Source organism: Diceros bicornis, chromosome 6 (assembly GCF_020826845.1).
Source record: "Diceros bicornis minor isolate mBicDic1 chromosome 6, mDicBic1.mat.cur, whole genome shotgun sequence".
Lineage (NCBI taxonomy): Eukaryota > Metazoa > Chordata > Mammalia > Perissodactyla > Rhinocerotidae > Diceros > Diceros bicornis.
Window position 1 is genome coordinate 85,172,336 of NC_080745.1, and position 16,252 is coordinate 85,188,587.

The 16,252-nt window shown below is 47.8% G+C and overlaps 1 protein-coding gene across 1 annotated transcript in view; it reads left to right on the forward strand.

Moving 5' to 3' along the window:
• LOC131407631 (deleted in malignant brain tumors 1 protein-like) overlaps positions 1-11,508 on the forward strand; it is a 13,922-nt gene extending 2,414 nt beyond the window's left edge. Inside the window, exons 2-6 of the mRNA XM_058544388.1 lie at positions 4,224-4,386; positions 4,794-4,838; positions 4,981-5,176; positions 6,054-6,423; positions 11,192-11,508. Of these exons, the coding sequence (XP_058400371.1) occupies positions 4,224-4,386; positions 4,794-4,838; positions 4,981-5,176; positions 6,054-6,423; positions 11,192-11,508 (1,091 nt within the window). The remainder of the gene's footprint in view (positions 1-4,223; positions 4,387-4,793; positions 4,839-4,980; positions 5,177-6,053; positions 6,424-11,191) is intronic.
• Positions 11,509-16,252: the final 4,744 nt, after the last annotated feature.

Consider the following 16,252-nt stretch of genomic DNA (forward strand, 5'->3'; position numbering starts at 1 on the left):
ACCTCAACTCCTCATGCCTGTTAGTACAAGCTGCACAGGCTAACTTTGCTCAAAGAAGTAAGAAAAGCAATGGGTCCACATTTTTGCACAAGCCTCATTTATTCTTCTGCAGTGATGAAAGGTTAATTTCTCTTTTAATGAAATAAAGAAATACCTGCAGCAGGAAATACACAGAAACTAATGTACAAATTATTAGTGTTTCATTGAACTTGAATTTAAGGTATCAAGAGCCAGTTTTTTTTTTCATCACCACATCCCGGGACGATTTTGGCATTTTGTGGTGCACCCACGAGAGACTCCAGAAATCTTTATCAATTGGAATTAAATTTCGAAATCAGATTATAGACCTGTTGAAATTGATTTCCCCGAAGTTGCTATGTCTCTACTTCAGAGTCAAGTGTAAGAAAAGCAAGGGTTCAAAGGTGGATTTCTCGGTCAGGATCCCTGTGGATGAACCACACATGTGTCTCATTTTTCTTCTATTCCTTTGTAGTTTCCCACTCAGATCTTCTCACAACAAATGGTAAGTACTCTGAAAAGTATATGTTGTATTTTGTGTATAATTTATTCTTCAGTCTACACAATTATTTTTATCTTAAGAGTAAATACTGCCTCATGGAACTTAAATGAATGGTATGATTTGTTTCCCTTCTAGAAATACAAAGGAAATAGAAACATCTTGAATGCATAGCATAAGTGGACTTTGGGGTCGTACAGTTATGTTCTTCCTCAATTTTATTTTGCCTTTGACTCAAATTTCAGTGCACATCAGAATCAACTGTGGTATTTGTTTGAATGCGAGGTCCTTGGAATTCGCTTTACCCTGGTCCAGAGTCTCTGATTTGGAGGACCTGGGGTGGGTCTCAGGAATCGGCATTTTTATAGAGCCAACAATAAGGATGATCGGCAGACCACACGTGGAACATCCATGCTGCATGGCCCAGTCATGAATTAAGTTTTTGTGTTTGCAATAGAATTATGGAAGCATGACTTGGCTAATAGTTTGGAAAGGAAGTGATAGAAGATATGGATGACTATTGTAAGCGCTACCTATTTTTACTTGTTTTTTTATTAATGCCTATATTTTGCTAAATGTCAAGTGAATTTAGGTTTTGAACATTTTCCCAAATGGTTCTTGGCTACATCAGAAGTGTGACTTTTTGGTAGAAAGACATGTCCACAGGTGCATTGCTAGCAGTGAACTTTTACATACCTTTCAACATGGCCTCAATATCCTTCCCACCTCATTCCACAAGATCCAGTCCTACCAGGACCCTTCTAAGCAGGAAAGACCACAGCGTGGACCTTGTCTGTGTTGTTTCAGGGGAACGCGTTCCCTGCCTTCAGGGACGTAGGGTCTAATGGCAAGATAGACGTTGATCGACTGAGCATTCCGTTAATATTACAGCCGTGATAAATGCTGGAGCAAGAGGCACTCGGCAAGAGAGACGTGCTCAAGCCGTCAGAGAGAGAGCGGTCTCTAGAAAGTCCCAGGTGAACTGAGGTCCAGAGCCGGTGTAGGAGTCAGCCAGACAGAGCAGGAGGGAAGAGTGCTTCTCTGTTATTCACTGTCGCTGCTGTCAGGAACTGGAGGGAACGGATAGACTTAGGTTAACAGTAGCCACCCTCCGCCAGCTGTCAGATACTCCTCCTCCTGCAGGCTTAGCCATCCTAATATTGTAGCTAGCCAGGGTAAGTGCCCTGATGGGAGGATTTTTCTAGTTCGCATTTCCCAAACTGTGCCCTTGAAACATTTTCGGAAGCTCTAGGAAAAAAAAAAACTGCTTATCAACGAAGTTCTGGAAGTATTGCCTGCCATTGGTGGTCGAACACTTCCTGACTTTGTGGCAAATGTGGGGACAGCTGCAGTTGGTCCCAATTCTTGTTGGCCTTCTAAGTCCTTGTCTCAATCTGGGTGGAGATGGTGGAGGCAAATCCAGAGATATATTCAGGAGTAAATCTCTGGGGTGCACATCCTTGGTCCCGTCTTGAGCTGACCCATGAAACAATGAGCAATCTGGGACCATCTCCACTTGAGGCATCCTGTCCGTCTGTACCATCCTCTTAGGCTGGCCATTGGCTTGGGGACAACGAGACTCCATGGAGACGGCTCAGATAAGGCTCCCATCCACAGAATCCTTAAACTCCCCTCTACGGGAGAGACTCTATGACAGAGAAGAGATAGGACCTGAGAGAATGAACTAACCTGGTTGCTTGTGACAGATTAGAGACGGAAACCACAAGGATCAAAAAGTTTCTTCTCTTGGAATGGTGCTGCAAAATCAGAGGAAAAACAATATAGAATCTTAGCCAAGGCTGCTGGGTGACTGCCAGTTGAAAACCAAGTTGTGGCGGGTGTATGGAAGGTAGGTTGGCATGGACCACCTTCCTTGCAAGAACCACAAGGAGTGGGCTGGTAGCAGGCAGTGGCTGTGACAAAAGGCCGCTCGGGATGATAGCTAAAAGCATGGACAGTAGAGCTGGAGTCTGTGTGTCCTTGGACTTCTTTGAGCATGTCTGCACCTCAGTGTCCTCATCTGTAGGTGGGAATGATGGGGTTGAGGGAAGGATTGAATGCGATAGTGCATATGAATAGGAAGACATGGTATTGTCTTCAAGAAACTAGGAAGATGCAATAACTCTTCAGTAAACTTTTGCTTACGTCCCAGAGGACTTTCTCTGTTGGAGAACAGTGAACCTGTTGGAGTCGCTATACAATCTCCTTAGGCTTCTCTCCTAGAATAACTAGAGTGGCCCATCCTGTAGATATAAGATGATACCTTGCTTGTTATCAATGCTCAAGCCTTTCGATTTGTCCCCCAGTAGAGCAATAATGTACACAATGTCCTAATGTGCACAACAGGATCTTCGGGGGGTTTGGGGCAGTGGCTGAATCCAGATGGAAAGGTACCAGCTCCCCAGGAAAGTGACTAGTTCTTTGGGGGAATATCTGGAGAGATCTCTTTGTGGCTCCTGTTTTGGTCCATTCTGACAGCTTAGCTATCTTGAACACTGATCCCCGGTGCTAGAGAGCAGTCTGTTTCCATTTCCTGGAAAACAAAGAAGTAGAAGCTTCTTTCTCCAGGCGATTTACCACCGTTCCCAAAATGGCAGCCGGCCTCCTCTAGGACTGTGTGGTTGACTGTTGGAAGAGTGCAAGTTGGTCTCAGTAAATCTGTGCAAAAGGGTTCATTCAAAATGCATGGACACAGCCCAAGCAGGGACACCTTCAGTGTTCTGTTTGGTGCTGTGGATGAGTGTTGTCAAGACTCTGGAGCTCAGAGCTTCTGAGCTGGATGCAGATTCTGACATTGACTGCGACGTGACTAAGCAAGATGCCTGGAGCCTGGCAGTGGGAATCGCATGGTGTTCTCTGAACTGTGTTCAAATAGCAGAGTTCTGACTGGAGGATTCTCTCGGGCACGTCTGTCAGCTTGCCCTTGAATGTGGGAGTAGGGATGGTATGTCGGAAATGAGGTGGGGATGTGCTGGGGCAGACCCTTCCTGGTACTGTGGTGTCTGTTGAAAGAATCCTTTGGCTGCCTGTTTCTATTGTGAATTGCTTCTTCATTTTCAGGGGTGTGTAGCCACCTGGCCTCACTGGCCCGCTTAATGGGCCGTCAACAACATCAGGCAGGGCAGCTGGAAGAGTCCCTTGTGGGCCCCGCGTTCCAGGTGGAGAGACTGTTCCAGTGGCGCAGTTCTCTGACATCAAGGACCCTCACTGGCCTGTTGGTTCTGTTAGAGAGCTTCAAGCCTCTGACCCTGATGGCTGCTCCCGGCGGGACTTGACCTTGGAAAAGTATCTGAGAAGTTTGTCAGATGCCTTAACCCTCCCCGTATCAGGAAGTAAGAAACAAGGGATCGTGAAAGCAACCTTGTCAGACAGTTTAGTAAGAATTTAAACATGGCAGATCTCTTTGTATTAAGTCGATTTTGGCACGAAAGCATCATAAAAGATGAATCGTTTCCAGGTCCTCTCCAGGAGGCAAACTGAGGCGTGTGTACTTTTCCTTCAGAAGCTCTAGTGGATTGGGTTTTGGCAGAGCAGTCACTGCAGTTGAAGCACGAAGAACTCTAACTCAAGGCATGTTAAGGGTCCATCCCGGGCAGTGATTCTCTCGGGGATCTTTGTCTACTGGGAAGGATTATGAATGCTTTAGAGGCCTGAGACCTTGTCTCTCAGTTGGAACATACGAGAGAAATGCTGTGCCTTCCTCTAGGGACCGAATCGGGTTTAGCCCTGAGGCTGCGGAACGCAGGTGATCGGTGTCAGGGGCAGGTGGAGGTCCTGTCCCAGGGTTCCCGGGGCACGGTGTCTGATGCCAGCTGGGACATCAATGAGGCCAACGTGGTCCGCAGGCAGCTCGACTGTGGCCCAGCTTTGTCAGCGCAAAGAAATACCCGTTCCTCTTTCCTCTTTGGATTGCTCTTGCCCTTCTCCCAAGCCCACGACTTGCTCCATCTGAGAGTCCCGCTCCCCCCCACTCTCTGCTCCTCCTTGGCCGGTGACCAAGTCTGGCTGCTGAGTAGTCTCTGAGCTCCAGAGGACTGAGCCTCACCCTCTACGATGGATCCCTTCTCTCTCCCCGACTTTTAGCGCAGTGCCTCGTGTGCGGTCAGAGATTAGTCCATATTCGCTGAGTGAATTAATTTAGGAGGGACGGGGCCAGCTAAGCCTCCAAAGTGAAGTGTGATGCAGCCCCCCGCCCTTGCTCCAATGAGCAAGGGGGTCAGATTTAATGTTTGTGTTCAGAGGAGCTCTCATTTGGCCTTTTTCTCTTTATTTTTAGCAACAACCATGGAAAGCACTTCTGTGGAGACGCAGACGCCAACAGGTAATTAAACTCTGCGACTGGGAGGTTGTGGGACCCAAGGCCAGCCCGAAGGACTCAGGGGGCACGGCTGCAGAGAATCCTGCTGGGTTTTAGATGCAGGACAGGAAGGGCCTCCTCTGTTGGGGTCCACCTGGGCCCTCAGCCCCTTCCTTGCGAGGTTCCGCTCTGACCGGAAGACAGGCCCACAGTCCCCAGTCCACCCTGAGCGCAGCCACACCCACTTCCGAAGATCTGGGCGCCCCAGGCGGGCCTTCTGGGTGTCCAGCAGGGCTTACAGCCACTCAGGAGGGCAGCAGCGGCAGTTTGGAACAGGAGCATCTAACCGAATCTCTCTGGATGTAATCGCTTATTTTTTATATCCTTTTCTAGAACTTTTATCACGACATGGCAATACGGCAGATACTTCTGCCTCAGGTGATGCCTTACACGGTAACTTCTCCTGCTCCCTATTTCCTCCTCTCATTTAGTCCTGTGAGTGCATGAGTGTGCCGGCTGGGGCCAAAGCACAGAGCGTGACTTGGGCCAAATTGTTCAAATGTTAAAAACAATATCAGGAGGCAGAAAGGTGAAATGGTTAAGAGCAACGGCCTGAGTACGTATCCTGCCCCTTCACTCACGAGTCAGTTGATCTGGGGTCACCTTCTTGAACCTCAGTTTCCCCACAGGGTTGTTTTGAGGATGAACTAAGATGACGTATGTCAAGCTCTTGAATATGAGCAGAGGTTCGCATGTTAGGAAATGCTCAAAACCGTCTGCCATGATTAAACTTTAAAACTCCGCGCCGTGTGGTATGTGTGAGGGAGGAGAAGAGATGTCCCAAGTGTGCAGGGACACAGGCCTTTTAGAAGCAAGCCTGGCTCTCTCGCTGACAGCCAGAATGTTATTGCTCTACTTTCTGAGTGGGGAGCAATCCCCATGGCAGTGCCGGGCACACGGTGGGTGCTCCCATGGTGGGGGGAAAGGTCTGTGCCACGGGCAGGACAAGCTTTTCGTGATTGGAACTGGACTTGAGAGGTCAGGCCGGGGACAGAAGTGAGAACTGAAAGAGCTGTCACCACGAAAGCCCCTCAGGATACAAGGTTACCCAAACTCCACTGAAGAGGCAGAATGTTTAGCTTGTTAAGTTCAAACACAAAAACAAGGCGAGGAATCCGTTTGATTGTCCAGTCTTTTCTGGATCCCCGCTCACTGTGAAGGGCTCTGCATCTCACGCAGGCCCGGCATTTTGTCCCTCAGAAGGGACAGACAGTGAAATCTCCGTGCTTTCCTCTAGATGTGGCCTTGAGGCTGGTGAACGGAGAGGGCCGGTGTCAGGGCCGGGTGGAGGTCCTGTACCGGGGCTCGTGGGGCACCGTGTGTGACGACGGCTGGGACACCAATGATGCCAACGTGGTGTGCAGGCAGCTGGGCTGTGGCCAGGCCACGTCCGCCCCAGGAAGTGCCCGCTTCGGTCATGGCTCAGGGCCTATTGTCCTGGACGAAGTAGGCTGCTCAGGACACGAGTCCTACCTGTGGAGCTGCCCCCACAACGGCTGGCTCTCGCACAACTGCGGCCACGGGGAAGACGCCAGCGTCATCTGCTCAGGTGGGCCTCCAAGAGGTAGTACAAAGGATGTAGCACAGGGCAGAGGCACAATAGTAAAGATGCCTATCCTTCTCCAACCTTGGTGTCTCCATCAGGAAAATGGAAATAATAGTGGTACCTTGGGCAAGTTATTTTACCTCTAAGCGCTTCAGTTTACTTCTCTTAAGACGAGGAAACTCTTCCGTCAAGGGTTGCCATGAGGACCAAATGAGATAATGAAATACTTAAGACAGCGAGTGATGGAAATTGTATACTCACGGTCATCATCATAATCTCATTGCCGTAGTAGCTCACGCTTGTTGGCTGCCGGCAATGTGCCAGTCAGTACGATCAGCATTTTATCTGGATTTTCTCATTTAATTCTCCCAATAACCCTATGAAGCGTAGTAAGTCTCGGTAATGATCATCTCTGTCCTTTTGTGGGAAAGGAGAGAAATCTTTATCTCCCAGTGTCTCTGTCAACACAAAATCACTTGACTTTGTTGGACTAAATGATCAAATAGTTACTAATCTGTGCTCTTAGCCATGCCATTCCGTTAGTTGAGAACTGGTAAATTAAATCAAAACTCTCAACTTCGTTAATACAAGCTGCATACGCTAACTTTTCTCAAAGAAATAAGAAAAGCATATTTGCACAAGCCTAATTTGTTCTTCTACAGTGATGAAAGGATAATTTCTATTTTAATGAAATAAAGCAATATCTGCAGCAGGAAACATGCAGAAACAAATGCACAAATTACTAAAGGGTGTTTCATTGAACTTGTTTTTAAGGTATCAAGAGCCACTTTTTTTTATCATCACATTTGCTGGAACTAGTTTAGTATTTTGCGGTGCACACACGAGAGACTCCAGAAATCTTTATCAATTGGAATTAAATTTTGCAATCAGATTATAGATCTGTTGGCATCGATCTCCCCGAAGTTGCTACATTTCAACTTCAGAGTCAAGTGTAAGAAAAGCAAGGGTTCAAAGGTGGATTTCTCGGTGAGGATCCCTGTGGACGAACCGCACACGTCTGATTTTTCTTTTATTCCTTTATAGTTTCCCAGTCAGATCTTCTCACAGAACCTGGTAAGTACTCTGAAAAGAATATGTTGTAATTTTTGGATAATGTATTCTTCATTCTACACAGTTATTTATATCTTAAGAATAAATACTGCCTCACTGAACTTTCGTGAATGGTGTGAGGTCTGCATACAAGTATGATTTGTGTCTCTTCTAGAAACACAAAGGCAATAGAAACATCTTGAATGTATAGCGTAAATGGACCGTGTGGTCATACAGTCCATGCTATTGTGCCTTTGACTCCATTTCAGTGCACATCCGAATCAACTAGGGTGTTTGTTTGAATGTGAGGTCCTTGGAATTCGCCTTACCCCCGTCCAGAGTCTCTGATTTGGAGGACCTGGTGTGGGGCTTGGGAATCTGCATTTTTATATAACCCAAAGTAAGGAGGACCTGCAGACCACACCCTGAGCAATGAAGCTGCGTGGCCCAGTACTGAATTAAGGCTTTGTGTTTGCAATAGAATTATGGAAGTATGACTTGGCTGAGAATTTCCAGAGGAAGCGACAGAAGATATGTATAACTCTTTTAAGTGCTACCTATTTTTACTTATTTCTTCTTAATGTCTATATTTTCCTTAACGTCAAGCGTATTTAGGTTTGGAACATTTTCCCCACTGGTTCTTGGCTACCTCAGAAGTGCGACTTGTTGATGTAAAGACTTTTCCACAGGTGCATTTCTAGCATTGAACTTTTACATACCTTTCAAAATGGCCTCAATATCCTTGCCACCTCATTCGACAAGAACCAGTCCCACCAGGACCCTTCTAAGCAGGAAAGACCACAGCGTGGACTCTGTCTGTGTTGTTTCAGGGGAACAAGTTCCCTGCCTTCAGGGAGGTAGGGTCTAATGGCAAGATAGACGTTGATCGACTGAGCATTCCGTTAATATTACAGCCGTGATAAATGCTGGAGCAAGAGGCACTCGGCAAGAGAGACGTGCTCAAGCCATCAGAGAGAGAGCGGTCTCTAGGAAGTCCCAGGTGAACTGAGGTCCAGAGCCAGTGTAGGAGTCAACCAGACAGAGCAGGAGGGAAGAGTGCTTCTCTGTTATTCACTGTCGCTGCTGTCAGGAACTGGAGGGAACGGATAGACTTAGGTTAACAGTAGCCACCCTCCCCCAGCTGTCAGATACTCCTCCTCCTGCAGGCTTAGCCACCCTAATATTGTAGCTAGCCAGGGTAAGTGCCCCGATGGGAGGATTTTTCTAGTTCGCATTTCCCAAACTGTGCCCTTGAAACATTTTCGGAAGCTCTAGGAAAAAAGAAACTGCTTATCAACGAAGTTTTGGAAGTATTGCCTGCCGTTGGTGGTCGAACACTTCCTGACTTTGTGGCAAATGTGGGGACAGCTGCAGTCGGTCCCAGTTCTTGTTTGCCTTCTAAGTCCTTGTCTCAATCTGGATGGAGATGGTGGAGGCAAAGCCAGAGATATATTCAGGAGTAAATCTCTGGGGTGCACATCCTTGGTCCCGTCTTGAGCTGACCCATGAAACAATGAGCAATCTGGGACCATCTCCACTTGAGGCATCCTGTCCCTCTGTACCATCCTCTTAGGCTGGCCATTGGCTTGGGGACAACGAGACTCCATGGAGACGGCTCAGATAAGGCTCCCATCCACAGAATCCTTAAACTCCCCTCTACGGGAGAGACTCTATGACAGAGAAGAGATAGGACCTGAGAGAATGAACTAACCTGGTTGCTTGTGACAGATTAGAGACGGAAACCACAAGGATCAAAAAGTTTCTTCTCTTGGAATGGTGCTGAAAATCAGAGGAAAAACAATATAGAATCTTAGTCAAGGCTGCTGGGTGACTGCCAGTTGAAAACCAAGTTGTGGCGGGTGTATGGAAGGTAGATTGGCATGGACCACCTTCCTTGCAAGAACCACAAGGAGTGGGCTGGTAGCAGGCAGTGGCTGTGACAAAAGGCAGCTCGGGATGATAGCTAAAAGCATGGACAGTAGAGCTGGAGTCTGTGTGTCCTTGGGCTTCTTTGAGCATGTCTGCACCTCAGTGTCCTCATCTGTAGGTGGGAATGATGGGGTTGGGGGAAGGATTGAATGCGATAGTGCATATGAATAGGAAGACATGGTATTAACTTCAAGAAACTAGGAAGATGCAATAACTCTTAGTAAACATTTGCTTACGTCCCAGAGGACTTTCTCTGTGGGAGAAAGTGCTGTTGGAGTCGCTATACAATCTCCTTAGGCTTCTCTGCTAGAATAACTAGAGTGGCCCATCCTGTAGATATAGGACGATACCTTGCTTGTTTTCAATGCTCAAGCCCTTCGATTGGTCCCCCAGTAGAGCAATAATGTACACAATGTCCTAATGTGCACAATAGGTTCTTCGGGGGGTTTGGGACAATGGCTGAATCCAGATGGAAAGGTACCAGCTCCCCAGGAAAGTGACTAGTTCTTTGGGGGAATATCTGGAGAGATCTCTTTGTGGCTCCTGTTTTGGTCCATTCTGACAGCTTAGCTATCTTGAACACTGATCCCCGGTGCTAGAGAACAGTCTGTTTCCATTTCCTGGAAAACAAAGAAGTAGAAGCTTCGTTCTCCAGGCGATTTACCACCGTTCCCAAAATGGCAGCCGGCCTCCTCTAGGACTATGTGGTTGACTGTTGGAAGAGTGCAAGTTGGTCTCAGTAAATCTGTGCAAAAGGGTTCATTCAAAATGCATGGACACAGCCCAAGCAGGGACACCTTCAGTGTTCTGTTTGGTGCTGTGGATGAGTGTTGTCAAGACTCTGGAGCTCAGAGCTTCTGAGCTGGATGCAGATTCTGACATTGACTGCCACGTGACTAAGCAAGATGCCTGGAGCCTGGCAGTGGGAATCGCATGGTGTCCTCTGAACTGTGTTCAAATAGCAGAGTTCTGACTGGAGGATTCTCTCGGGCACGTCTGTCAGCTTGCCCTTGAATGTGGGAGTAGGGATGGTATGTCGGAAATGAGGTGGGGATGTGCTGGGGCAGACCCTTCCTGGTACTGTGGTGTCTGTTGAAAGAATCCTCTGGCTGCCTGTTTCTATTGTGAATTGCTTCTTCATTTTCAGGGTGTGTAGCCACCTGGCCTCACTGGCCCACTTAATGGGCCGTCAACAACATCAGGCAGGGCAGCTGGAAGAGTCCCTTGTGGGCCCCACATTCCAGGTGGAGAGACTGTTCCAGTGGCGCAGTTCTCTGACATCAAGGACCCTCACTGGCCTGTTGGTTCTGTTAGAGAGCTTCAAGCCTCTGACCCTGATGGCTGCTCCCGGCGGGACTTGACCTTGGAAAAGTATCTGAGAAGTTTGTCAGATGCCTTAACCCTCCCCGTATCAGGAAGTAAGAAACAAGGGATCGTGAAAGCAACCTTGTCAGACAGTTTAGTAAGAATTTAAACATGGCAGATCTCTTTGTATTAAGTCGATTTTGGCACGAAAGCATCATAAAAGATGAATCGTTTCCAGGTCCTCTCCAGGAGGCAAACTGAGGCGTGTGTACTTTTCCTTCAGAAGCTCTAGTGGATTGGGTTTTGGCAGAGCAGTCACTGCAGTTGAAGCACGAAGAACTCTAACTCAAGGCATGTTAAGGGTCCATCCCGGGCAGTGATTCTCTCGGGGATCTTTGTCTACTGGGAAGGATTATGAATGCTTTAGAGGCCTGAGACCTTGTCTCTCAGTTGGAACATACGAGAGAAATGCTGTGCCTTCCTCTAGGGACCGAATCGGGTTTAGCCCTGAGGCTGCGGAACGCAGGTGATCGGTGTCAGGGGCAGGTGGAGGTCCTGTCCCAGGGTTCCCGGGGCACGGTGTCTGATGCCAGCTGGGACATCAATGAGGCCAACGTGGTCCGCAGGCAGCTTGACTGTGGCCCAGCTTTGTCAGCGCAAAGAAATACCCATTCCTCTTTCCTCTTTGGATTGCTCTTGCCCTTCTCCCAAGCCCACGACTTGCTCCATCTGAGAGTCCCGCTCCCCCCCACTCTCTGCTCCTCCTTGGCCGGTGACCAAGTCTGGCTGCTGAGTAGTCTCTGAGCTCCAGAGGACTGAGCCTCACCCTCTACGATGGATCCCTTCTCTCTCCCCGACGTTTAGCGCAGTGCCTCGTGTGCGGTCAGAGAGTAGTCCATATTCGCTGAGTGAATTAATTTAGGAGTGACGGGGCCAGCTAAGCCTCCAAAGTGAAGTGTGATGCAGTCCCCCGCCCTTGCTCCAATGAGCAAGGGCGTCAGATTTAATGTTTGTGTTCAGAGGAGCTCTCATTGGGCCTTTTTCTCTTTATTTTTAGCAACAACCATGGAAAGCACTTCTGTGGAGACGCAGACGCCAACAGGTAATTAAACTCTGCGACTGGGAGGTTGTGGGACCCAAGGCCAGCCCGAAGGACTCAGGGGGGACGGCTGCAGAGAATCCTGCTGGGTTTTAGATGCAGGACAGGAAGGGCCTCCTCTGTGGGGGTCCACCTGGGCCCTCAGCCCCTTCCTTGCGAGGTTCCGCTCTGACCGGAAGACAAGCCCACAGTCCCCAGTCCACCCTGAGCGCAGCCACACCCACTTCCTAAGATCTCGGCGCCCCAGGCAGGCCTTCTGGGTGTCCAGCAGGGCTTACAGCCACTCAGGAGGGCAGCAGAGGCAGTTTGGAACAGGAGCATCTAACCGAGTCTCTCTGGATGTAATCGCTTATTTTTTATATCCTTTTCTAGAACTTTTATCACGTCATGGCAATACGGTGGATACTTCTGCCTCAGGTGATGCCTTACTCGGTAACTCTCCTGCTCACTATTTCCTCCTCTCATTTAGTCCTGTGAGTGCATGAGTGTGCCGGCTTGTGCCAAAGCACAGAGCGTGACTTGGGCCAAATTGTTCAAATGTTAAAAACAATATCAGGAGGCAGAAAGGTGAAATGGTTAAGAGCAACGGCCTGAGTACGTATCCTGCCCCTTCACTCACGAGTCAGTTGATCTGGGGTCACCTTCTTGAACCTCAGTTTCCCCACAGGGTTGTTTTGAGGATGAACTAAGATGACGTATATCAAGCTCTTGAATATGAGCAGAGGTTCCCATTTAGGAAATGCTCAAAACCGTCTGCCATGATTAAACTTTAAAACTCCGTGCCTTGTGGTGTGTGTGAGGGAGGAGAAGAGATGTCCCAAGTGTGCAGGGACACAGGCCTTTTAGAAGCAAGCCTGGCTCTCTCGCTGACAGCCAGAATGTTATTGCTCTACTTTCTGAGTGGGGAGCAATCCCCATGGCAGTGCGGGGCACACGGTAGGTGCTCCCAAGGTTGGGGGAAAGGGCTGTGCCACAGGCAGCATAAGCTTTTCGTGATTGGAACTGGACTTGAGAGGTCAGGCGGGAGGCAGAAGTGGGACCTGAAAGAGATGTCACCACGAAAGCCCCTCAGGATACAGGTTGCCCCAACTCCACTGAAGAGGCAGAATGTTTAGCTTCTTAATTTCAAACACAGAAACAGGGCGAGGAACCCGTTTGATTGTCTAGTCTTTTCTGGATCTCCGCTCACTGTGAAGGGCTCTGCATCTCACGCAGGCCGGGCATCTTGTCCCTCAGAAGGGACAGACAGTGAAATCTCCGTGCTTTCCTCTAGATGTGGCCTTGAGGCTGGTGAACGGAGAAGGCCGGTGTCAGGGCCGGGTGGAGGTCCTGTACCGGGGCTCGTGGGGCACCGTGTGTGACGACGACTGGGACACCCATGACGCCAACGTGGTGTGCAGGCAGCTCGACTGTGGCCCAGCTCTGTCAGCGCCAGGAAGCGCCCGCTTTGGTCAGGGCTCAGGGCGTATTGTCTTGGACAATGTGGGCTGCTCTGGAAACGAGTCCTACCTGTGGAGCTGCCCTCACAACGGCTGGCTCTCGCACAACTGCGGCCACGGGGAAGACGCCAGCGTCATCTGCTCAGGTGGGCCTCCAAGAGGTAGTACAAATGATGCAGCACAGGGCAGAGGCACAATAGTAAGGATGCCTATCCTTCTCCAACCTTGGTGTCTCCATCGGGAAAATGGAAATAATAGTGGTACCTTGGGCAAGTTATTTTACCTCTAAGTGCTTCACTTTACTTCTCTTAAGATGAGGAACTCTTCCATCAAGGGTTGCCATGAGTCCAAATTAGAAAATCAATTACTTAAGACAACGAGTAGTGGAAATTGTATACTCACGGTCATCATCATTTCGTTGCCATAGTAGCTCATGCTTGTTACCTGCTGGCAATGTGCCAGTCAGTGCAATAAGCATTTTATCTGGATTTTCTCGTTTAATTCTCCCAATAACCCTATGATACCTAGTAAGTCTCAATAGTGATCATCTCTGTCGTTTTCTGGGAAAGGAGAGAAATTTTTATCTCCCAGTGTCTCTGTCAACACAAAATTACTTGACTTTGTTGGTCTAAATGATCAAATATTTACTAATCTGTGCTCTTAGCCGTTCCATTCAGTTAGTCGAGAACCGGTAAATTAAATCCAAGCCCTCAACCTCAACTCCTCATGCCTGTTAGTACAAGCTGCACAGGCTAACTTTGCTCAAAGAAGTAAGAAAAGCAATGGGTCCACATTTTTGCACAAGCCTCATTTATTCTTCTGCAGTGATGAAAGGTTAATTTCTCTTTTAATGAAATAAAGAAATACCTGCAGCAGGAAATACACAGAAACTAATGTACAAATTATTAGTGTTTCATTGAACTTGAATTTAAGGTATCAAGAGCCAGTTTTTTTTTTCATCACCACATCCCGGGACGATTTTGGCATTTTGTGGTGCACCCACGAGAGACTCCAGAAATCTTTATCAATTGGACTTAAATTTCGAAATCAGATTATAGACCTGTTGAAATTGATTTCCCCGAAGTTGCTATGTCTCTACTTCAGAGTCAAGTGTAAGAAAAGCAAGGGTTCAAAGGTGGATTTCTCGGTCAGGATCCCTGTGGATGAACCACACATGTGTCTCATTTTTCTTCTATTCCTTTGTAGTTTCCCACTCAGATCTTCTCACAACAAATGGTAAGTACTCTGAAAAGTATATGTTGTATTTTGTGTATAATTTATTCTTCAGTCTACACAATTATTTTTATCTTAAGAGTAAATACTGCCTCATGGAACTTAAATGAATGGTATGATTTGTTTCCCTTCTAGAAATACAAAGGAAATAGAAACATCTTGAATGCATAGCATAAGTGGACTTTGGGGTCGTACAGTTATGTTCTTCCTCAATTTTATTTTGCCTTTGACTCAAATTTCAGTGCACATCAGAATCAACTGTGGTATTTGTTTGAATGCGAGGTCCTTGGAATTCGCTTTACCCTGGTCCAGAGTCTCTGATTTGGAGGACCTGGGGTGGGTCTCAGGAATCGGCATTTTTATAGAGCCAACAATAAGGATGATCGGCAGACCACACGTGGAACATCCATGCTGCATGGCCCAGTCATGAATTAAGTTTTTGTGTTTGCAATAGAATTATGGAAGCATGACTTGGCTAATAGTTTGGAAAGGAAGTGATAGAAGATATGGATGACTATTGTAAGCGCTACCTATTTTTACTTGTTTTTTTATTAATGCCTATATTTTGCTAAATGTCAAGTGAATTTGGGTTTTGAACATTTTCCCAAATGGTTCTTGGCTACATCAGAAGTGTGACTTTTTGGTAGAAAGACATGTCCACAGGTGCATTGCTAGCAGTGAACTTTTACATACCTTTCAACATGGCCTCAATATCCTTCCCACCTCATTCCACAAGATCCAGTCCTACCAGGACCCTTCTAAGCAGGAAAGACCACAGCGTGGACCTTGTCTGTGTTGTTTCAGGGGAACGTGTTCCCTGCCTTCAGGGACGTAGGGTCTAATGGCAAGATAGACGTTGATCGACTGAGCATTCCGTTAATATTACAGCCGTGATAAATGCTGGAGCAAGAGGCACTCGGCAAGAGAGACGTGCTCAAGCCGTCAGAGAGAGAGCGGTCTCTAGAAAATCCCAGGTGAACTGAGGTCCAGAGCCGGTGTAGGAGTCAGCCAGACAGAGCAGGAGGGAAGAGTGCTTCTCTGTTATTCACTGTCGCTGCTGTCAGGAACTGGAGGGAACGGATAGACTTAGGTTAACAGTAGCCACCCTCCCCCAGCTGTCAGATACTCCTCCTCCTGCAGGCTTAGCCATCCTAATATTGTAGCTAGCCAGGGTAAGTGCCCCGATGGGAGGATTTTTCTAGTTCGCATTTCCCAAACTGTGCCCTTGAAACATTTTCGGAAGCTCTAGGAAAAAAAAAAACTGCTTATCAACGAAGTTCTGGAAGTATTGCCTGCCATTGGTGGTCGAACACTTCCTGACTTTGTGGCAAATGTGGGGACAGCTGCAGTCGGTCCCAATTCTTGTTTGCCTTCTAAGTCCTTGTCTCAATCTGGGTGGAGATGGTGGAGGCAAATCCAGAGATATATTCAGGAGTAAATCTCTGGGGTGCACATCCTTGGTCCCGTCTTGAGCTGACCCATGAAACAATGAGCAATCTGGGACCATCTCCACTTGAGGCATCCTGTCCCTCTGTACCATCCTCTTAGGCTGGCCATTGGCTTGGGGACAACGAGACTCCATGGAGACGGCTCAGATAAGGCTCCCATCCACAGAATCCTTAAACTCCCCTCTACGGGAGAGACTCTATGACAGAGAAGAGATAGGACCTGAGAGAATGAACTAACCTGGTTGCTTGTGACAGATTAGAGACGGAAACCACAAGGATCAAAAAGTTTCTTCTCTTGGAATGGTGCTGCAAAATCAGAGGAAAAACAA